At 58.9% G+C, this 22751-nt stretch overlaps 1 protein-coding gene across 2 annotated transcripts in view; it reads left to right on the forward strand.

Moving 5' to 3' along the window:
* Positions 1 to 22751, forward strand: part of ITSN1 (intersectin 1) — a gene marked incomplete at both ends in the record, with an annotated part of 113379 nt that overhangs the window by 77793 nt on the left and 12835 nt on the right. For both annotated transcript variants that reach the window (XM_084232293.1, XM_084232294.1), the window contains 3 exons: positions 948 to 1139; positions 17716 to 17837; positions 19220 to 19326. In XM_084232293.1, the coding sequence (XP_084088419.1) occupies positions 948 to 1139; positions 17716 to 17837; positions 19220 to 19326 (421 nt within the window). The remainder of the gene's footprint in view (positions 1 to 947; positions 1140 to 17715; positions 17838 to 19219; positions 19327 to 22751) is intronic.

Below are 22751 nucleotides of genomic sequence, written 5' to 3' on the forward strand. Positions count from 1 at the left end.
CATTTGTGGAAAATGCAGACTTTGCCGTCCAGGACCTCATGGTTTAAATATCTGGGCTGTCCCTCCCCAGTTGAAGTAAGGTTAAAATTTGGCAGCCTTCGCAAGAAATGAAAGGATTGGCAAACTGTGACTGATTCCCAGCCCCAGCTGGGCCTCTGCCGTGTGCAGGCAGACGGGTGGGCTGCCAGCTGGATCTGCTGTCCCTGGGGAGGCCTGGCAGTGGGGCCTCTGTTAGCGAGTCCAACTCCTTCAGCAGGTTGGTTGTACCCCGACGCCATCTCTGGCCCATAAATCGTTTGCTGAAGTGATTGAATTTGCTGGAGAGCTTGAAAAGTCTAGCTCTATGTATGCTCATTGGTTAGGGAAGATTATTAGGGTGCAGGCTGACTGTGCAGATGCATCTGGAATATGGACATGCCAGGAACTGAGAACATTTTAACCTCGTAGATTCAAGGGAGAATGAGAAAAGAAAAATTGTTCTTGACGAAAAATTTCTTTCTTTGAGATAAAAACCTGAGACACAAAGATCCAGCAGAGTAAGATACTGATTTTACTTTTCACTGAGATCTGGAATTTGGGAGCACAGATAATAATTACCTTCCACCTTTAGGAAAAAAAGGGGGGCCTGTTCTGGCTTGAGGTCCCAAGGTGCATCTCTGCCCTGTGATGGCCAGTCTCAGAGTCGGCCTTTGAAAGGTCCCCCAGGTTCAGCTAGAAACCCTCCCGCCCGCAGCGCAGCCCTGACCACGGCTGACCCACACACGTGAGGAAGGGGAAGAGATGATAAAAACTAGAGCGGAGTGTGGCTTGTCCTGGTTTTGAAGCCCCCCCTCTCCCTCTGCGGCCCCCACCCTCCCTGCAGAACCCGCCAACGCGCCTCCCCTGACCTGTGCGCAGGCTCCCCCTCCCCTGGCCCGGGGCGAGACTCACCCACCCTGTCTCCGCAGTGTGCCAGGTGATCGGGATGTACGACTACACGGCCCAGAACGACGACGAGCTGGCCTTCAGCAAGGGTCAGCTCATCAACGTCCTCAACAAGGAGGACCCCGACTGGTGGAAGGGGGAGGCCAACGGACAAGTGGGGCTCTTCCCCTCCAACTACGTGAAGCTGACCACAGACATGGACCCCAGCCAGCAATGTAAGTGCCGCTGGTTCTCTTGCCTCTCCTCTTTGGTAGCGGACGGTGAAAGATGCAGCTTTGCCCCGATTCTGCCGAGCTTGGTTTGCAGAACTTAAGCCAGAGCGTTGCTGCACTCGCAACCGTCTCTTTGAAGACCTTCTGTAACGCAAGGTTTAGCTCATGGGGTTGTTGTTGTTTTTAATTTTTCCTTTTTTCTTTTCATTCCTTCTGTAGCATGCCCCTCCCTCCCCCTCCCTCCCCCCGCCCCCCCTCCCTCCCCCCACCTGTCCTTTTCCCTTTTTATTTTCTTTTGTAATCATTTTGGCACCATGCTGTTTACATGCCTGACTCATTTTCCTAGCTTGGATTTTGCTCATTGTTTTGTTTTGCTTATGTGTTGTTTTCCTCCTTTTTCTAGGAATCATATGTTGTCCATCCCCCCCTCAGACTTGAAAGTCCTCAAAGAGACCCACTATCCCATATCACTGCCCAGAGGGATGATGGGAGATGCAGCCTTGATCATGTGACTTCCAGCATGATCACCTACTGCCTTCTGAGTAGAAGAACCCACTGCAGAGCAGTTTACCTCATTTGACCTTAGTCGCATGTGATGGCAATGTCGAGTTACTACTTGCAGAGATAGAAGCAAAAATTACAAAAATACACAGGGTAGTGGGTCCTTTTGTGGCTTTCCTAGTGACTCAAATTGATTTCCCCCCACCTTTGCACAGGTGCTTTCAATAGTTTTAAAATTATTTTTAAATATATATATATATTTTAGCCTTTTAATAAAAAAAAATGAATAAATAACTTCTTTGCTATTTTGGTTTTGCAAAAAGACCCACTATCAAGGAATGCTGCATGTGCTATTAAAAAAAAAAAAATGTTCCAAATGTCCATAAATCTGAGACTCGATGTACTTTTTTCATTTTGTCCAGTGTTACCAACTAAATTGTGTAGTTTGGGTTTCCCGCGCCCGTTCTAGAAGTACAGAGGCGTTCAGTGAATCTGTTTAAAGACGTGTAGAACGAGCCCGATTAAATCGAAGGTGTTTTGTGCGTGTGTGTATCAGATGTACCTTGTCGAGCGTGTAATAACACATCCTGTACATAAGAAGCTAGTCCCCCCCCCCCCCCCCCCCCGCGGCAACAGCTGTTACCTGTACGATGCTCCGCCCCATCGCGGCCCTTTTATTTTGCACGGTGACCTTGTAGCCACGTGAGAAAGCACCTGTGTTTTTGTTCAGTCTCAGATTTATCTGGTTGAGTTGGTGTTTTCTGTTTGGGGGTTTCAATTTTGCGTGTGTTCATACCATACCCCAGTAGACCCCGCCGCCGAGGCGGGGACGATCGACAACATCTGCCATCTCTCTCTAGTCTCTGTTCCCCCAAGTGTTATTGCGGTTACTTTTCATGGAATGACATATTTTGAACAAGTGATTTTCTTGACAAGAAAGAATGTATAGAAGTCTCCCTGCAATTAATTTCCGATGTTTACATTTTTTAACTAGACTGTGGAATGTCTACAGACTGATACGAACCGGCGCTCACGGTCTGTGTATGTCCTAGCTGTGTTGTGGTAGCCGGAGCCCCGTCTGTCTTGTCAACACTAGTTGCAATCACTCAATAAAGACGCCCGTTGCTGCCGGCACGCAAGGCGGGGTCAGGGGAGGAAGCCTCGATGCGTCTAGCAGTTGTCCTAATGACTTCTTACCCCGGAGCTTCCTTCCGTCCCTCCTTGTCTCCCCGCGGAGCCCTGGGCTGGCGGGGGTGCAGCGCCCCCTGCTCACACCGTGCCGGGAGCGGGCGCCTCAGTGTTTTCATGGATCTGAATGTACCATATATAAATACATCAACCTGCGGCTTTAACAACTGTAATACAACCTTTTGGATTAGTCACGTGTATAGATAATTAAATTCTTCATATAAAAGTTAGACGGAAATGTCTCTGTGTCCTTGCTGTTGGAACCTGACAGTGGTGACGGGGCGCCAAAGAGACGCGGTCGGCGGGCGGCCTGCCACGGTGGGGGGCCACCGTGGGGTGGCGGCGACGGGGCGGGCGCGGCTTGAGCCAGACCGCATCCGATCCCGAGTCTTCTTTGAAACGGCCGCCCTGTCACCTGGCCACCCACCCTCCCATTCAGTGGGCGAACCGCGGCCCTTCTCCATGCTGGTTTGAAGCCTGGAACTGCCACGCTGCGTAGCGGGGATGATCGCATCGGCTCTGGGTGTGTTATCGAGACTGAGGGGGGTGTGGCTCGAATCGGGGCACAGAATATTTTTCTGAAACATGTAATAAGGGTCTGTTGAATATCCCCAAGCTAAGGTGGGCTGGGATGGGCCATGCACATCCTCCATACGCTGGCTCTCCCGTTTCTGCCTTGCGCCCCCCCAGTCTCATGGCTGCGGCCCTGAGAGGGAACCCGGGGTGCACGTCGATGAAGCTGGTAGCCATCTTGACCACGGCTGGCCTCTGTCCATGAACGTGGCTGATTGGTCCTCCCTGCCGATGAGTTGAAAAGTGATTTTCTTTGTCAATTCAGCGCAGGTTTTTTTCCCTTGGGGGGAGGAGGAGGGAACCACCAATCTGGGCCAGCCTGTCAGTCCTGGGGAGAGTGTGCGTCCCAGCCGGCCGAGGCAAGTCCTAATGGAAGGAACAAGCAGAAAAGCAGACCACTGCATGTAAGTCCCTGTGGTGTGTGGGGATGGGGTGCTGCAGGGAGGGTGTCCGAGAATACTCCGAGGAGAAAACTCTAAGTAGGCGCCAGGGGACGCTGGGAAGAGAAGTAGCTGTTTGAGGCAGGGATGCCAGGGCAGGCAGAGGCCTGGACGAGGGTGGAGAGATCTCATCACTTCCCCCGAGGCCCCCCTCGTGGAGCAACCATCGAGGCAACAAGCCCCCCTCTTGCCCAGGAGCCCCTCACGTGCAAAAACCAGTGTTTCTTCTCCAGCCTTGAGTTGGGCTGGAAGTCACACACTTGACAGGGTGGGTGATGGCTCATCTCGCCCTAACACCCTTTCTAGGTCACCCTTCCGGGCTCTCTTCTGGGTCTGTGAAGCTGACTCCGTTTGTGCCCCCAGGAAGCTCCTCTTTCCCCCCGACTCCATGTCCCCTTGATTGTAGAGTCGCCATCCCACCCAGTCTTTGACCAGAGGTTGTGCTGGCATCTGTGGGAAGAGGTCGGGGTGCTGCTACGCCCCCAACAATGCACAGGATAGCTCCCCACAACAAACAATGATCTGGCCACAGACTTGTCACCAGTACCAAGGTCGAGAAACCCTGGTGGCCGCCGTGGTCGTTCATCTGGTCACTCAGAGCCAAAAGGGGTCTCCCAGCCTCGTGGTCTGCTGAGTTTGCTGTTGAGCAAACTTAATCACTGATAAGCCCATACCTAGATCCGCCACTTAAAAAGTATGCCAGCATCTTGGTTTTATATTTTAAACATGACCTTGTTCTCCTTGATTACTCATACTTTGTAATTTGACACTAGCTTAACTACCTTAGTCAGGTTCTTGGAGAATTTAGTTAACAGGAGCTGACTGAAAGAGAGAGAAAGCATCTTCTAACAAAGTCGAAGTCGTGAAAGGAGACTAGGCATCTCCTTGGGCCCCAGAGTTTAAAGACAACAGGTGTTTTTTTTCTTAGAGCTGTTTATTAAATAAAGACGACCGGTCATTAAATCATTTAATTTCACAATTGTTGATCTGTCTGCGACCCTGCTCGCAGCTGAACTTTGAGCACAGTCTTGCTCTGGGGGCATGTGAACAGAGCACGGGGGAGATCCCCTCCACTTTGCAGCTCTGAATTGCTTACGAGGGCCAGCGGCCTCCCTGAGAGGCAGAGCAGGGCCTGGCGACGCAGGGACACAGGGTGGCTGCGTCTGCGTAGAGGCTGAAGCTGATCTGTAGAAGGATTCAGTCCTGCATGAAGATGCAGATTATCACACCGTTTCCTGTACAGTCCTGTCCACCCTTCCTCCGGACGGGGGTCCGGCCAGCCCAGTCCCCCGTAGCACGTGGTGACTACTGGGTTCCCAGCACCACCTTTCACTCCATCAAAAGAAAAACTTAGTAACACCAGCTTAGGGAGCTCCCTCCGCCACCATAGTAGGTTTACCTAGAGGAAATTTCCAGTCTTCCTATTTCTTATAAAACAGTAATTTTATGCAGTTCAACCTAATACAGTAGGTAACACCTGGCACGTAGTAGGTGCTCAGGATGCCTGTTACCGCATGGGTGAGATGCATGGTGGGAAGGAAGCACTGGGCCTCCAGTTCTTGGCAGGTGCGCTGTCCCCCTTGGGGAGGAAACCAAGATGCCTGCGCTTCCCTTCCCTTTAGAGGTGAGCGTCCCCCAGAGCGCCAGGGTTGTCGGAAGGGGCAGCTCCTGGAGTCTCAGTCATTTGTGGAAGGAGGCGCTAAGGACCAGGGGTGCCAGGGCCTGCACCGCAGCCTGGGGCCTAGAAGTCCCAGCCAGATCACCCTGGGAAGTGGGCCCTTCAAGTCAGTCAGTCCCGCTTCCTCGCAAGTTGCAAATCACTTCTGGGAGAAAGTAAATGTTCATTTTTTTCTTCTAGCAAAGTAATAGTTAAGCCAATTCATTCTTTTCACTTCCAAAACTACCCAATAAAATTTTGATGGAAACTACATGGAATGTCAAGGGTCTCCAAAATGCACAGAAAACAGCCCCTTCTTCAAAATGTCTGATACTTTGGATCGGCTGGGACAGGGAAACAAATTAAGGGCAAAGATCATAATAGCTTTATGGGGCTATTTCACTTTAGCCAGATTTTTCTTGGGCCCTTTGAGAACATCAGCATGAAAAACCAGCCTGCTGGACTGTTTCCTGGGGGGCAGTTACTCCATTTCAGGGGTGGGGGTCCCTCCATGTCTCGGGAACATTCCATTCTTTATATTGAAAACCCCCCAGGCGTTTTTAAATGATAGGACTTGATCCACAAAAATAGGATTTATTTGTTAAAAAAAAAAAATGAGAATTGGCAGATGAGCTTGTGTCCGTGCAGCCTCCTGTCAAGTGTGCTCCCTTCTCCTGTGTTGTCAGCGGGCTGGGTGTGGTGAGAGAGACCCGAGGGGGCCAGTGACGTTCAAGGTGATTTCAGCGCCTGCATCGGTATCTTGGTAACAGTGGGTTAAGGGAGAGGCCAGGCCACAGCCAGGAAGCAGATACATCGCACTCTAGAGAAGATGCTGGTCGGGCTGACAGCTGCGGTTTCCACATCTGCTTGGCACTCGGTAGCGAGTGAGGTTCCAGCCTCAACATAGGAAGTGACACTTCTTTGACCCAGCCGTCCTGTCTCAGCGCTGGAAGGAGCCCCCTGACGCCCTGGCCCTGGCTGGCCCGGGGAAGGGAGGGGCACTTGGAGCCGCCATTTCTTGCCCAGGAAGCCGTTTTCCGCAGAGTCCCCAGAGCGCCCCGGTTTCCCTCACGTGCCCCATCTGCCCTGCGCCCTCTCAGCCCACTACCCCGCAGTCATGCCAGCGCATCCACTTACTGCCTCTCCAGGAGAGGGGGAAGGCCCCGCGTGGGGCGGGCTGTGCAGGGGTGCTCCCTGGGTGCCCGGGTGAAGCGGGGGTCTGGGAGAAGGCACCGGCCCGCGTGGTGTGGCCGGGACCCTGCGAGTCTGGGAGCTGCTGGGACATCGCCACGGCTGCGCCCGCGCGCCCACGAGGCTCCTCGCATAGAACAGTCCTGCGTGTGCCGGGCCCGAGCCGCCCCTGCGCGGGAGCAGTGACCGCGGCCCGTGCACGACACACGGAGTCCCAGCTCCTCGCCCCGGGCCGCTCTCAGCCGGGCCTGCCGCCCTGGGGAGCCGCGGGAAGAGTTTCCTCCCCTTGAGCCTTTGCAGTGTACGCGCTCCAGATGCGGCTCAGCCGCCAGCCTTTGGCACCCGCCCGCGGGCAGAGCTCGCCGAGACGCGGGCTGCCGGGGTGGCCGCCCTCCCCGGCCCGGGGACACGCGTGGCGGGGGCTCCTCAGGGTTCAGCCCGGCGCCCGCCGGGGCACGTGTGCAGGTCCTAACACAGCTCGTCGCCAGGTCACTACGTTTTTCTTAGATGTTTGGAACATTTCATGTTCCCGTAGGCCGCTTGGGGTCTGGGGCAACAGAACTGCGCCCAGGGCTTTAGGTCAGGACGCCTCATAGGGCAGGAGTTCGGAGCGGGGGTTCAAATCCCAGCTCTGCTGCGTACGCGCGTGTGATGCTGGGGGAGTCCCTTCGCCTCGTTGTGCTCCTGCTTCCTCCATCACACGTTTCCCTTGTTGACCGCCCGCAGACACGGCCCCGCGGACGGCAGCTTCGTGGTAGTTGTTACTGGAGAGAAGAGGCACTTGGGGCTGGTCGGCGGGCACCACGCGTCCAGTCAGCTCTTCTGGTACGAGGCCCAGAGAGCTCGCGGGCTGCGTGCGTTTTAAAAACTTTTCAGGAAACATGTGTTTGCAGATTGGGGGTTTCAGGGAGAGGCTGGGCAGCTTTCCTCACAGCTTTCAAACATCTTATTCATCTGTGCACAAATGAGGACCCTTCTCTCCATGAGCAGGAGGCCCACCTCTGTGGAAGCAAGCAGCCCAGGCCCCCCCAAACGTGCGGTGACACCCCAAACACCGACCACTGCCTCGTCCTTAGATGTGAGAGCCGCCCCGTGTTTCATGCGCTGGCGGGCTGGGAACAGCCAGCAGAGCAAATGGAATGTTCGAGACTTTGAAGTGCCCTGTCTGTGGATGGGCCCATGCGAGCTGCACAATGATGTTCTCGTCACCGCACGCTGAGGCCTTGTGAGTGACCGCGCAGCTTGGCTAGGAGGCTCTCGTCCCTGGGGCTGCTTCCCCAAGGCGCCGTCTCTAGGGCAGCCACCCCCAGCGTTGCTTGAAGGCTCTGGGAGGTTAATCCTCTCCTGCCTCTCAGCCCACACCCCCAGACGCCTCTCCAGATTCAGGGCCCTGGGCTTTGGCCACCTCTGCTGTCTGTGGGCCTCCAGCGGTGGAGGCCCCCTCCTCTCAGGGATGTTGCCTGGGTGTTCTGAGCCCCCACCCGCTGGTCTGAATCCTCTGGAATGCGGCCTCCAGTGGGAACTTCACCCCGCCCCATCCTCGAGGGGCAGACGGAGGACTGCCAGCCTGTCCCTCCCTGTACACACCCCCGCCCCAGATGTGTCATGGGCTCAATATCTGGGGAGATTAGGAGGGGCTCGGCCTGCCAGCGGCTTCTATCCTCCCGCATGACAGTCATGGCTGAGCTCAGAGGAAAGCCACAGCCGAGGGCCGGAGACGCCTGCTCTCTGGAGCTGGGAGAGCGGGAGAGACAAGGAGCGGACAGATGAGCAAAAGCATTTCGGCCAGTGATGGAGGAACCGGGAGGATGACCGGGGGCCAGGGCTATAGCAGAGGGGTTGGCTGGGAAGGCCTCCAGGGAGAAGGCATGGGGTCGCGAGCCCACTGCAGAGACCAAGAACGTTCTGAACCCGAGGGGCAGGAAAGGCAAAGGCCCAGGTGACTGAGTTTCTCCTGCCCCTCCTGCCAGGTCCCGGCAGTCCTCAGCCGGCCTCTCCGCCAGACCTGCCCACCTCCCAGCCTCTTCGCTTCGCAGGCAGGAGCTGTGTTTAAAACCTCTTTCCTCTTGCTTGAAATCATGCAGGGGTTCCCAGGGCTCACGGCGTAGAAACCCAAATGTCATACTTGGTCTGCAAGGCCAAGGGCTGCCTGACCTGCTCTCTCTTCCCCCGCCCATCCAGCAGCCTCCCACCCCCTCTCTCTTCGTTTACATCTATCTGGGCTCAATTTTTAGTACAGCGGAGCTGTCACAACCTCTGGGGAGCCCCCCCGCACCCCCCACCCCGGCCTTTCCCCACCCCCAGCAGAGGATTTGCAGACCTTCCCTTTCCAACATGAAAGTGTGTTGTGTCCACAGGCCACGGGCCTCTCCAGGCTGTGGGAGGGGCCTTGAGCCTAAAGAAGGGGAGACTGAGGCTGGGCCCTCTGGAGCTGGTCTCCAGCATCCCCATCTGACCTTCTGTCTAGGTCTTTCTCCCACCTCTCCAGTCACTGAGCTGACCCCAGCAATGTCCAGGCTTCTGCTGCCTCGCGGTTTGCCAGCTGGCCCTCTAGCCCCTGCCTCCAAACCTCCTGATGGAAAGGGCCTCCGGGGTCCCTGGGCCCCACCCGGCCTCCTGGACCCACTCTGGGGAGGAAGCGAGGGGCGTGCAGAAGCATGGATGGAGCCTGCCCCCTCCGTGTGCCCCCATAGGTCAGTGACCCAAGCTCCGCGGCCAGGGCTCTGGGCTGCGCGTCCCGCAGGGGCGCTGTGGGGACTCGGGCATGTGCCCCCCTCACCCCTCCTATTGCAGCTTAGCAACCAGAACCTTCCCTCCAGGGCCTCGGTCTCCTCGCCACCCCCTCAGGCTCCCCCACTTGCGTCCGCCCTCCTCTGGGGCCTTCTCCAGCGCCTCCCCGAGCGGAGCTCCGGCCCCTCGCGGCGGGCGTGCGGGTGGAGATGCCCGCGCCGGGCACGAGTGCGCCTGCTCCCAGCAGACGGCGAGCCCTGGGGCAAGGCCGTGCCCCACGAAGACGTAGACGGCGACCTACGGCACTAATCCGTGGCCACGGTCCCTCCGGCCCGGCCGCGCCCGCCCGTCTGCCCCAGGAGCCCGGCTCTGCGGTCGCCCAGGCCATGTGGGTGGCGGCATCGCCCCCAGACTCCCTCCTTCCTCCCCAGCTCCCCTTGAGGAAAAGGCGGGTCCCAGCGCCCCTGTCCCTGCGGGGCCGCGCTCACCAGCATGAGGGTCCTCGTCGCGGGAATCGTGGCCCACCGTTCTCCCCAGCGCCCCCGCTGCGCTCTTCCCAGGTCGGCATTTGGTTTTCTGTGCCCGCGCTGGACCGGTAGCCGCGGGAGCAGGCCCGGGTGCCCGCAGTGGGCATGAGCGGCCAACGCCGTGGGCGCAGCTCGGCTGTCCCAGCGGGTCGGTTGGCCACGTTCGGAGAGAGCAGGACAGCGGGCTCTTCCCGGGCCCTGCGGAGGAGGCTCGGCTCGGCTGAGACGCTCCCTTGCCCCCTGGCCCACCCAGCGTCTGTCTGGCCCCCCGGGCCGGGGTTGCCCCAGGATCACTCAGCGTGGCCACCGGAAGCCCCGCCGGCCCCAGGCTGCAGCTGGCGCATCCTCCCAGCCAGGCTTCCGGAATGTACTGGGAGAGAAGCAGGTGTGGACAACCTCAGGTCTGCTCTGAAAATCTGGGGCTCCGTGTGATTCTCCGTCTCCCCAGGCATCATGAGCACAGGCGCTATTCCTGATGCGGGAGTCACCCCTGTCTCTGCACGCCCCTGTCCCCCCTAGGACGAGGGTGTTGAACGACGTGACCTACCGAGCCCCAGCCCTGGAGTTGGGGAGTCAGGGGGTGGCAGTGGAACCTCTGGGGCAGATGGCCATGAGGGCCCGGGAAGGGAGGGGTCGGCTCTGTGGTGCTGGCCCCCGAACCCCTGGCCCGAGGCGGGCAGGACTCAGGTCTGCAGCTGCGGGGTGCTCGGCCGCCTGAGGCTGCACGGGCCTAGTTCCTCACTCTCAGTCCCTTTTCACGCAGGTGTCCTGAGGCAGGCCGGCTCCTCTTCCACCCCACGCCACCCCGGACCAGGTGCCGGGGGCACTCAGAGCTGCCTGGGCCTTGGCAAACACGCCCAGTCCTACCGGGGAGCTGGCTGTGATTCTCCTGGGGCCCGGCGGGGCCCCAGGCTCTTCCAAAGCTCTTCAGGTGATTGTCACGTGCAGCTGAGCTCCAGGGTCGCGGCCCTCAGCCCCGCCCTGCTGGGCATCACCCAGCTGAATACAGCCCAGAGCTTCCCTAGCGCAGCAGCCAGAGTCAAAACACAGACACCTGCCTGCAGTGAAAGCTCCCTTGACAGTCCCCCCATTCATCTGCTGACACCCCAACACCCAGGATCTCAGGATGTCCCTGTACTTGGAGACGGGGCGCGAAAAGAGGCTGAGCGTGGGCCCTGATGCCCTCCGACTGGCACCCTTCGAAGAAGAGGAGATTTGGGAGTCACCAATGGCCTCGCGCAGAGGACTTGATGAGAAAGCTCTCGCCTGCAGCCGAGGACAGAGGCCTCGGGGGAGGCCAAACCTGCCGTCCCCTTGGTCCCGGACTCCAGCCTCCAGAGCCTCAAGGCAGCAAATGTGTCCCCGCCGCCTGTCGGGGCCTTGCCACCCCCCACCCGCTACCCCCCACCCCCAGGCAGGCCACAGGGCAGCGACTGGAGCAGGAGTGCCGGGGTCGCCTGCCTGCTGCCCTTGGTGAACTGAGACTTCGACATGGTGTTTCCTGTGCCTCAGTTTCCCCATCTTGCAATGGAGAATAGTGACAGGAGCCACTGGGTGGGGTTTTGGTGTGGAGTGGACGAGCCTGGCTTCTGGGGACACCAGCGTGAATTTGCCTGTTACCCCGGCATTTGCTTCCCTCTCCCTTGCCTGTTTTCTGGGTTCTAAGCGCCCGCCCTGAGCTCCCGACTCCTCCAGGCCCCTCTTCCTGGATCCCTCACTGTTAGCCTGATGAGCCCAGTGTGCCCAGGGTTCCTCCTCTGGGAAACATTCCAGATCCCTCCAGGGGGACCCGTGGCCTCCTCCCTCGTGTGAAACACGAGCCTCTGTCTGCATCGCCCTCTGCACTCGTCGGCCCTGTGCACCCAGAGGGCTAATTTGTGGTCGCTACTCAGGACACGACCGCGGCAGGGTAACGCACGGGGAAGCAGAAGGGGGAGAAGAAGCTGCGGGTGCAAGGGACGGGCGGGGCTGGCAAATGTGCCCCGCAGCACTCGAGGCAGACCCCACGGCTAAAAAGCCAAGCACGATGCGCCTGGGTTTACAACTAGCATCCTTCTTTGTGGTGCAGCGAGGGATGATTCTCCCTGTGAGTCATTCAGCTTTTGCCACTTCTCAGCAGTCAGTAAAATGCCTGGCGGCCCGTGTGGACAGGACGCCCCTTCGAGGGAGAACGTGGTGCTTGTGAGGGGGAGTCACGGACGTGATGGAGATTCTGGGTTGTGACCGAGGGTCGCTGGGTGGAGGCCCCCAGGGGAGGCAGCCCCGGGGCAAGGCGTCCCTCCCCGGGCTGGAGTGGGGTGCTGAGCTCAGGCCCAGGGGCCGGGAGCCTGGGGGGAGGCCCCCACCTCTCAGCCTCCGTGTGCCCACCTGGCGGTCCCGACCCCACGGAGCTGCAGTCATAGGGCCCTGCAGCGGTGTGGGCCCAGGGCCCGGGATCAGGTGCGGCGGCGCCACCCGCGAGGCGAGTGTCACTACAGGACCCCCTCACCTCCCTCCTCACGGAATCCCAGCCTTGACAGCACAAGGCAAGGCTCAGAGAGTGAGGGGTTCAGACACCAGCTGCCGGGGGCGGGGGCGGGGCGGCGAGTGCTCTGCCTGGAGCACCTTCCTGACGTCACGTCCATGTGAGCCGGGGAGGCGGCGGGCAGGTGCATTAGACTCGCTTTCCAGGAGAGCCCAGTGTAGCCCGGAGTGGGCTCCCCTGGTGGGACAGAGCAGGGGGCCTGCAGTGTAGACGGGAGTCCGGACCCACTTAACACATGTCCTGCCGGGAGCGTGGGGCTGCGGGTTCTGGAGTCTCTGGTACATCCCCTCCCTAGGGAAGAGGAAGCGTCCACGTGGCTGGAGGCCCCCGCGCTCTCACCTGGCCTCTCCAGCACCCCGACCGCTGCCACCTGCTTCTTCCTTGCCACCTCGTCGCCTGCAACGCCTCTGTGTTGACCTGGCACCTGGGCAGGCCTTGGCTCACCGGGGGTCCCATGACCCCATGTCCCCGGCCCTGGGATGTCCTGACGAACCCTCCTCCCCCGGGGATGAAGCCCCCCGCACCCCCGCCTTGGCTCACGCTTGAAGCTTACTATCTTAATCCAGTTTTCTCTCTGAGTCCCTCCCAGGGCAATAAGTTTCCTTGAGGACAAAGATATTCTCCTGCTGATTTCTGTGTCTCTTGGACTTCATCAGAACTTAATAAATATTTATTGACCGACTTACTGTATATTTTGGCCCTTTCGTAATAGGAATGAGGCCTTGTATTTGCTTTGCTCAGGGGCCAGCTTGCTGGGGGGCCAGGAGCACCGACAGGGGGTGGGGAGGGATTTGGTTCCCCAAAATGGCGATCCTGTTGGGAGAGGCAGTAGATGGCTGAGCCCGCAGAGGAGAGGCTCGTTTTTTATCCTAAATGTGTCTGTGTCCTCGAAAGTGTTTCCCGCGAGCCTGGGTTCTTCTGGTACTTTTGTAATAAAGTTGCATATTTAGGTTCTGAGTTGACATGGACATTGTCCGAGGGAGGGGACAGATCTGGCCTTTTTTGGACAAGATTTTTCCATACTTTTCTCAGCGCCCCAGTCCCAGACCCTTTCCAAGGGGCTCTCTCCACCGGGTAAATGTGTGTCATGACACGAGACTCGAAGGGCCGGCACAGGGGGCAGGAATTTTCTGTGGGCTGTAATTGGGGATCGTTTTTAACTGCCTGCAGGCATTTGCAATATTATTTCAGCTGCGAGGGCATGGCCGGGAGTTACAAGAACCCCTTCATCCCAGATGTCCATGCGGAGCGATTTGCCATCCTGTACCTTCTCATTTTTCACCAGGAAAGGCGCCAACAAACCGTGTTTATCCTGGTTCCCAAAGGGTTCGAAGGACCACGTCCCTCCACCCCTAAAGAAAACTCTTTTCTTTGAAATGTCTTTTCCATTTACCCTGCTCTGAAGAATGGCGTTTTTAAGCTCTCTTGTTTTTCTACATATTAAATTTTCAAAGGGATGATATTTTTGAGTTCAAAGTGCCTCTTTCAAGTCTTTAATGGTTCTTGGTCTGGCGCTCACCCGCAGGAATTTCTAAAAGAGCATCTGATGGGTCCGTCTGTTCGGGAGCTGGAAGGGGAATCCAAGCCAACGCCGCTGGCACCGAGTGCCCAGGCCGATCCCCCCTCCAAATCTTTGCTTTTCATTGTGTGCTGGGTCCTGGCAAGGCCAGCTGGGCCATCTCCCTGGCTCGGGGCCGCTCGCTGGACCGTGGGGGACGGAATAATGTGTTGGGGCAAAAGCCCAGATTACACTGCACAGCCCAGCTCCCGGGCGCCTCTGGCCTGGCCTGGCGCTGCAGGAGCTCCTGCAGCCTCCGTCGGCAGCCCCCATAAAAGGCAGACCTCCAGTTGTTCACCCCAAAATGTCCCCAGCACTTGGGATTCTCGGACCAATGGCCCAGATCTACCCTGGACCTTCTGCTGTTGCTCTGGTTTGAATTTCTTCTCCTAGAAAAGCCACACTGTGTAAAACTCGACGACTCTGGAGAACTGAAATCCAGACCAGCCAATCCCCACCATCTTCCCTCTTGCTCTTCAGTCCCTCTAAGGGTGTCTGCAGGCCCCTTGTGCCCTCCTTGCTGCAGAGCATGCTCCTGCCTGGTTGTTGCTTCCCGATAATGTCGGATGCTCATTGGCTGCCCCTGGCATTCAGGGTGGGCAGTTCTCTGTCCTGCATATTGCAGGTCGTCGTGGGGCTGCTCACCACATTGCAGCAATCACCTCTAGTCGTGATGACAACAGTAATTCATTCTCAGCCTGGAGTTGGTGGGGCGCAGCACCACCCCCAGGCTGACTTAGCAACTTAGCGGTGGAGGGTACTGCGGCCTGGGGGAACAGTACTGCCATCTGCGGGCATGGGCAGTACCACGCTCAGCCTGGGGGGGGCAGTAGCACCCTCAGCCTGAGTGAGCTATATCACCTGTGAGGGTCAGTATCACCCTTAGCCTGTGGGGGGCAGTACCACCCCCAACCCAGGAGCCCAGGGTTCTGGGCTCCGTGCTCTGGAAGGCAATGTTTCCTTCCTTCCTTCCTCAACCCCCAGCACCCTGCACCCCGCACAGATATTGCCAGACTCCAGACTCAAGGTAGGGCTTCAGTAAATACTTGTTGAATGAATGAATGAGATCCAGGAACAAGCTTCAAAGAACCTGGGAAACCTGCAAAACTACAAAATGTGTGTGGCTCTCGGGGCGGTTTGGTAGGACGAGGGCAGGGACAGGATGCTTCTTCCTGGGTGACTCCCAATGACAGCAGAGAACATGGCGACATCACTCAGCTCCCCCCTCAGCTGAGTCATGTGGCAGGTCAGCCTGGGGGCCTGGGCCATCCTTCTGGAGAGTTCCTTGTGGACTTGGGTGCTTTAGTGAAACACAGTCCACACCCTGAGGCAGGAAAAACAACTGGGTCAAGCTGGGGGCTGAGCCTGGGTTCCAGATGCTTCTGTAGACCTTCGTGAAAGTTTGTTCTTTCTCCGCCCTCTGCCCTGTGGGGCAGGTCCCAGCTGGGCGGCATGTGGGGTGCAAAGGAAATCAGCTCGTGCCCGCCTGGGTCCTCCTTGGGATGGACAAGTAATTGAGCCACTTTGGCAAAGGAAAAACAATGAATTTAATAACACATGTCCGGAGAATCCACGTATTCTTCAGAACACGTTCTAAGGAATAACACAGTGGATCGGGGTGTTTATCCTGTGTGGGACGCGGGACATCGAGGACAGAGAGGGACAAGGAGGGGGTGACCTCATCCTTACTCTGAGGGTAAAGATGAGATTCTTAGAGAGAGGACGTGTCTACCAATAAACTCAGCTGGGTGACCCCCCAAACTACATTCTTCTAGGTCATAAAAGGGGGGAACAATGATGGTTTCTGCTGTCAGGAAAGAGCATAAACTTGGGATGCGGCATCTTCTTTTTGATTAGGGATAGACTTAGCAAGGACAGAAGCTTCTGGCCTTCTGGGCCCTCACCACTCTCAACCCCAAACAATCCGCATTAAGTTGTGGCACTGGGCCTCCCGGGGCCTTGGTTGGCCTCTGTGCCCACACCAGGGTGCCAGTTGGCCTGCCCTGGGCCCGCTGAGAAGTCTATCTGGCCCTTCGGGGGACCGACCCCACACCGTGAACATGATCTGGCTCCTCCTTGCTGCTCTCCTGGCATCGTCCACCCGTCCTGGGAGGGTCCTGTGCCGGGAGAGAAGCAACAGTGTTCTAGAAAGGGCATCTGGCCAAAATAGGGCTGGGAGCCCCCAGTTCAGAGTGAATCTCTAGCTAGGAAGCTTCGGAGCATGCTATCGTTGCCCTGGAGAGATTATTCCGTTTGCCGGAGTTGGGCGCCGGCTCCAGTCTGTTCAGCAGGGACCTGGTAAATCGCATCTCCAGCAGCATTCAGAGGGGGCTGATGCCGCCCGTCCAGGGAGCGCGGCTGGTCCCCAGCGGGGCTTCACACTGGGCTCCATCGTGCCCCCTGGTGGGGAGAAGAGGGATGGGACAAGCCAGCGAAGAGCAGGCGGCACTGTCACCCCCGCCAGCACCCGGACACCTCCCTGTCTATCTGTCTTACAAATTTGTCTTCTGGGGTTAAACAAAGAACCCCCAATAAAGAGCGAGGGGGAGACCACTGGCCTGGAGTAGGTGGGTCCAGGCCTGCACGAGAGAGGGTCCTAAGAATTGAGCCTCCCCCCTCATACCAATCATTGTGTCTCGGGGCGACCTCTGCAGAGAAACCTGAGCATTCGAAGCCAATCAACCCCCCAATAACCAGTGAAGCAAGCAAGAGCAAGTGTGGCACCCCTCCTGTGTGAGCACCCCCAGTTCAGGTGGCAGAGCCGTTCCCTGGGCCCTGGGGCAGGGCGCTGACCGGTGCCAGCTGTCTGCCCGCAGGCCTGAAGCTCAGTTTCCACAAGCGAGGCGGGCAGGGGCCCTGTCCGGCCGCGCCCCGCATCTCACCGGGGCCCGGGTGGCTCCTCGGCTCAGTCACTCCATCCTCCCGGATCCAGCCTTGGGTTAGCCCCGGCCCCGCAGCTTGGGCCCGGTGGGCGGCGGGCCGGGGCAGTCGGCCTGCGGTCACCGTCTCGGCGCTGGCCTGGACCCCGCGCCTCGCGCCCGAGAGACCCGGGGTGAGCCGCTGTCTCGTCCCAGGGTCCCCGTCTGCGAAAAGGAGGTGGTGGCAACCAGCGTCTGTCCGCGGGGGCCCCAGCGCGCGGGAGGCTCCGGTACCGCCTGGGCCCGTCGTCACCGAGTCTTCTCTCTCGACATCGCGTCGGTGGTTTGGGGGACACAGGAGCTGGTCTCTGGATTCGTTACGGGGCTGCCGTCCACTGTCAAACACGGGGCGTCTCAAAGTGGAAATTGCTTTTCTCACGGTTCCGGAGACAACGGGTCCCAGAGGAAGGTGTGGGCAGGGCCGTGCTCCCTCCGAGGCTTTGGGACCGCTGGCCCCAGGCCTTCCTCCCCGAGGGGGCGCCCTCAGCCGCCCTGTCCCCCCAGGGCCCCCGTCTGTCCGTGTCCTCTTGTCCCGGGCTGCCGTCGGGGCGCATCAGGACTCTTCACCGAGCACGACTGCGTCACAACGTGATGACACCCGCAGAGGCCGCATTTCCGCGTCCGGGCGCGTCCCCCAGGGGTCAGGAGCATTTGGCTTTGGGGACACAGCTCAGCGCACGGCACCGCCTGCCTGGAGCGAGGCCGAGGCCCGGGGCGCGTGGCGTGGCTTCGCGGGGCTGGACTCAGCGGCCCTGCTGCTTGTGTCTTCCAGGGTGCTCGGACCTGCACCTGCTGGACATGCTGACGCCCCCCGAGCGCAAGCGGCAAGGGTACATCCACGAGCTCATCGTCACGGAGGAGAACTACGTGAACGACCTGCAGCTGGTCACGGAGGTAAGAGCTCCCCCCGCCCCCCTCCGGGCGGCCTGGGTCCTGGCCCCAGCCCGGGAGCCTGCGGATGTGGGGGCCGCTTCGGAGGCGTTTCTGCCCCAAGAAGGAACAGCGACGTCTCGTGGGGCCAGGTCTGCGTCGCGCCCCCTGGGCCGAGAGACGGGACACGGGGCCCGTGACCTTGGCGTCCGGCTCCAGCGCAGGAAGCCGTAGCTCAGCCACCAACCGGCTCCACAGAGCAGGCCCCTCCGGCCTCCCCCGGGCCTCACCTGGAGGCAGCTGCTGTCCGGCCCACGTCTTGAGCTCCTCCCAGTGCTGTCTGTGACCCTGAGAAAAACCTGTCACAGAGAGTGGCGCTAGCTCCTCCTGGGGTCCCCTGTCCTGGACGCGCCCCCATTTTGTCTCTCCTCCCAGGTGGAGATGCAGGGCCCTGGGTGTCCCCTGGGGGGGAGCAGCACAGGGGCCAGGCTTCCAGGAAGCCTTTCGCCCAAACAGAAGGGGAGCTCCCTGTTAGGAAATGGGTTTGCAGCGCTGGATGTCAGGGTCACCCCACAATTTGAAAAGCACCCTCTCCTCTGGTGTATTGAGAAGCCTCCACCTCCAGCACTAGGCTCCAGGGTGGCGCGAGCGCGGATGCGGGGTGGGCGGCCGGCCCCGAGAAGCCCTGGCGCAAATTCAGGGAAGGGGCCCTTCCTTGATGCACTCGGCTGCCGCTACGTAGACAGATGCGAGTGTCTCCTCTGAGATGTGGCCTTTTTGTGCCTGGTTTGTGCCAAGTTCAACATCCACTTACAGACGCCCGAGGACGGGGGTTCGCAGGGTTCAGCCCCCGCCCACCCCTGTTTCCTGCAAAGACAGACAGTCCCCATCTCCACAGAACCTGCAGAAGGCCTGGCCTCCCTGGGCAGGCTCGTGGGCAGGGCCTCCGCAGGGGTTGGCCGAGAGCTGGACCCGCTGGAAGCTGCACAGCCTGAAGAGTATGGGATGCCCCAGAGGAGCCCGCTGAGGCAGGGCTTGTTGGAGGCCTGGCTGCCTGGGGCAGCTCCCTTTGGGTGCTCAGAGCTCAGCAGAGGGTGCAGGAGAGAATGAAGGGACCACCCACCCCCTTTAAGCCTCTAAAGCCCCCTACTTTTCCTGACGAGCCCCTTCCTCATGGAGGCAGGTATATGGATTTGTGCAGGCCCGGATGGAAGCCCCGACAGGCAGACCCTACAGGGGACCCTGCCCCCAGGCCCAGGAGGGGCCACCTGGGCAGCCCTGCAGGAGGGCACAGCCTGGGCCTCCCAGCCCTGCCCTGCGGGCCTGAGCAGCCTGCCCGTGCATGCGCGAGGGGGGTGTCAGCTAACTGTTTGCCTTCTGAACTGCTTCCTTTTCTGCATCTGTAGATCTTTCAGAAACCCCTGATGGAGTCTGAGCTGCTGACAGAAAAAGAGGGTGCTATGATTTTTGTTAACTGGAAGGAGCTGATTATGTGTAATATCAAGCTACTGAAGTAAGCTGCTCTCTAACCTCGCTGCCTCCCGCTGGCCCCTCGGGCTCCGGGCCGCCCTCCGTGCATGCGCCGCCTTCTTCTCTGCCTTTTCTACTCATTTCCACTCACAGGCACCATTCCTCTTTTTCTGGACCCCCGCCCCCATTTGTCATTCCGGGAGCAAATCTCCTAGGCACCCCGACTCCTGCTTTTCCTGCGGTCCTAGAATTCCCAGCGCTGGCTAACTCTGGCTCCTCATGGCAGGCCGGCTCCATCCGGGGGGTGGGGCACCCCCGCCCCTACCTTCCCGAGACCCGGGTTTCCTTGGGGAGCATTGACAGTCTGGGCCCCTATGTGGGGAAATGGGGAGCCATTCACTGCCGACCTCAGCCGCCCACGGAGAGCAGCCTGGGGGCCTTTATGCGGCTTTTACTTCAATTCAGTTAGCAGAGGCCACTGCCGGGCAGGAAAAGGCCCCAGGCCCGGAGTTAGGAGACCTGGATGGAGTCCAGCTCACTGCCCTTCCTCTCTGAGCCTCAGTTTCCCCATCTGTAAAAACAAGAGGGTTGGATTAGCTCATCCCAAAGTTTCCAATTTTAAAGAAAACGATGAAATCCGCGCCTGCTGGCTCCTCATCGTCACGCCGCCTGCTGGAACAGGGGCGCCGCTGCGGCCGCCTGCTGAGGGAGCTGCCAGGAGGGCGGGCCCTGGACCGGGCCCCTTCCTGACCATGAGAGCATGGCGCCCTGTCTAGCGGGGCCCCGGCCTTGTCCTGAGAGTCAGTGCAGGCTTCCCCTCGAGTGAGCAGGAGTCGAGAGTGGCTGGAGGGCTGAAGGGGGTGTGAGGGGCCGTGGCCTCTGCTCCGGTGGACAGTCAGATGACCCGGGCGGGGGCCTGTAGACGAGCATTTCCACTGTCCACAAGGACTTTGCTCTGGAGGCTTCTGCCTTTAGGCCGGCAGCTCCTGCGGCTGCCCACCTGCTGTGTGCTCCTGAGCCAGTCCCTCACCTCCCCCCCAAGCTGGTGTCTGGTCATGGTCCGGGTGGGGGTGCCAGCAGCCCCCCCCCCAGCTTGTGTTTAGGGGCAGGAGCCTCTGGCCCGCAGTGAGAGCTGGGCCTGTGTCTGGGCGCTGTGCTCCCGCCCTCCTTGGAAAGAGGCGCCCTGGCCCCTGTGGGCGAGGGGTGTGAGCCCCAACCTGCAGGCACTGGCCCTCAGGGTGGGAGACAGTTGTTTCCAAACCGGTAGAGGGTTCTGTGTGGCAAACGTGTCTACCAGGGAAACCCCTTAGCTGAGGCATCGCGGGAGGAGGGGGTCAGGCGTGTCTGACATTCCCAACCGCGGCCCCTCGGGGCTGCTCGCCTGAGGGAAACAGGTGCCTGGGCTCTGGGCTCTGGTGCCTTCCTCCTGCTCCTGGGGGCAGGGGGAGAAGCAGCCCTGCCGGGGCTCTGAGGGCCAGGCCTGCGCCCGCGGCATCTTCCTCCCTGAGCTCCGTGCTCCACAGCAGCCCAGCGGCGCCCAGAGTGGTTGCCTGAGGTCGCACAGAAGGCGAGTCGGGTGCTCCCAGGTTGCTCTGGGGATGACGTCCAGGGTCCCGCTGGGGGTTCCTCCACCCTGGCAGATGCCAAGCATGGGGAGCTGGAAGCAGCCTCCCGGGTGTTCACCCGACCGCTGCGCTTCTGACTTGCCCGGCGCTCGGAGGAGCAAGGGGCCGAGGAGCACTCAGGCTCGCTCTCGCGGGTGCACGGTGCTCCCGCCCCATCAGGGTCCCCCGGCCTCTGTCCTCCCATGACCTGACTCGGGAGCTGCTGATGTCTCCATCTTCCAGATCAAATACCTCTGTTTACAGTGGCCGCTGGGGACCTTTCTGCTTTCTTTTCAACATCTTGTTAGGAGTGATTTCAAACACGCAGGGGAGTGGGAAGCGGGCAGCTCAGCGTCCTCGCTGCAGGCTGCACCATCACCACCGCGCTCCTCCCTCGCCGGGCTGACTTAGCTTCTTCATGCAAAGGGCCGTGGCGGGGCTGGGCTGGAAGAGGGAGGCAGTTTTGGAGAAAGAGCTTCAGGCCACGTCCCTGGGAGACTGCGATGAGCAGCCACCAGTGTCTGCCACCCTGTCAAGATCTAGCGAGAACTCCTCCTGCACACGTGTGTGTGTGTGTGTGTGTGTGTGTGTGTGTATAGGGGGCACCTCGGAGTCATCAAACAGGTGAATACACAGAATAGAGTGAAAATAAAACAGGCTTCCTACTCACGGTCCCCGGGCTGGGGCTAGGAGCCTGCGGTGAGCTCTGTTACTGCCGAGCAGGGAGCTGAGAAATTTGCTTTTAATAAGCAGACTAGGGCAGAAAGATCTAGAACCTTTAAAGTTAAGAGCCAGGTGCAGGCCCCCAGGGGTAGCTGTGAGACGTGAGAGCAGACATGAGGTGGGACCGCGGGGTCCCAGGTGCTGGTTTTCTAGCCAGATCCTGCCTCCTTCCTTGAACACACACACACACACACACACACACACACACACACACACACTCTCAAAGATTTCTTAATATAAAATATTTGGCTTACCTTCTTTTTCATGTAAGAAAATAGACACCGTGTTTTTTAGGCTTAATGAACTTTATTTTACCTGTAGACTCGGGGGCGTACATGGTCTCTTTACAAGAAAAGTCATGAGTGGCAGACTCTGCTCTCCTGTCAAAGACGTCTTCCGCGGGATCGTATGGTCCAGCTCATCCACGGCTGTTTCAAACGACCTGGTGATAAAACCACACAGGGGTGATAAAAACACCCCCGGCGGCCAGTGCTGACTTGGGCACCCCTCCACACAGGCCTGCCAGAATTGCCAGTTGCTCAGCCCACGTAACTTATTGGCCCTGAGGTTTTTCTTCTTGTCTTGCTCACCCAGTGCAAGGGTTTTTTTTTTTCTCCTTTAGCCAAAAAATGTAGGAGAAGGTAAATGATCTAAAAACTTCAAGGCCCGATGCTAGTATTACACAGCCTCCTTGGAATTCTAGGACCCTGCCCACGCTGCACGGGCTTCTCCGACTTGGCCATGAATAGTCAAAGGAATTCATGGTGGCATCCTTTCAGCCTTACGTGGAACACCATTATGTTCCATCCATTCATCTGTCCATCCATCTATACATCCGTCTGTCCATTCATTTATTCATCCATCTTTCTATCCATCTATACATCCATCTGTCCTCTCATCCATCCATCCACCCACCCACCCACCCACCCACCCATCAGTCCAGCTACCCATGGTGACTAGCGTAGGCAGAGCACTGGTAGGCTATGGCCCTGCTCTCATAGTACATTTCTCTCCTTGCCATGTAGGATCTCAGTGCCATGCCCTCCCCTAGATGCTGGCATTGGGAGCTCACATATTAGAGCTGGAAGATGGGGTGGGGGGTTTGCACCATCCTGGCTGTGGCAACCCCGAGCTCTCAGTC

This window comes from Talpa europaea (genome assembly GCF_964194135.1).
Source record: "Talpa europaea genome assembly, chromosome: 4".
In the NCBI taxonomy this organism is placed as follows: domain Eukaryota; kingdom Metazoa; phylum Chordata; class Mammalia; order Eulipotyphla; family Talpidae; genus Talpa; species Talpa europaea.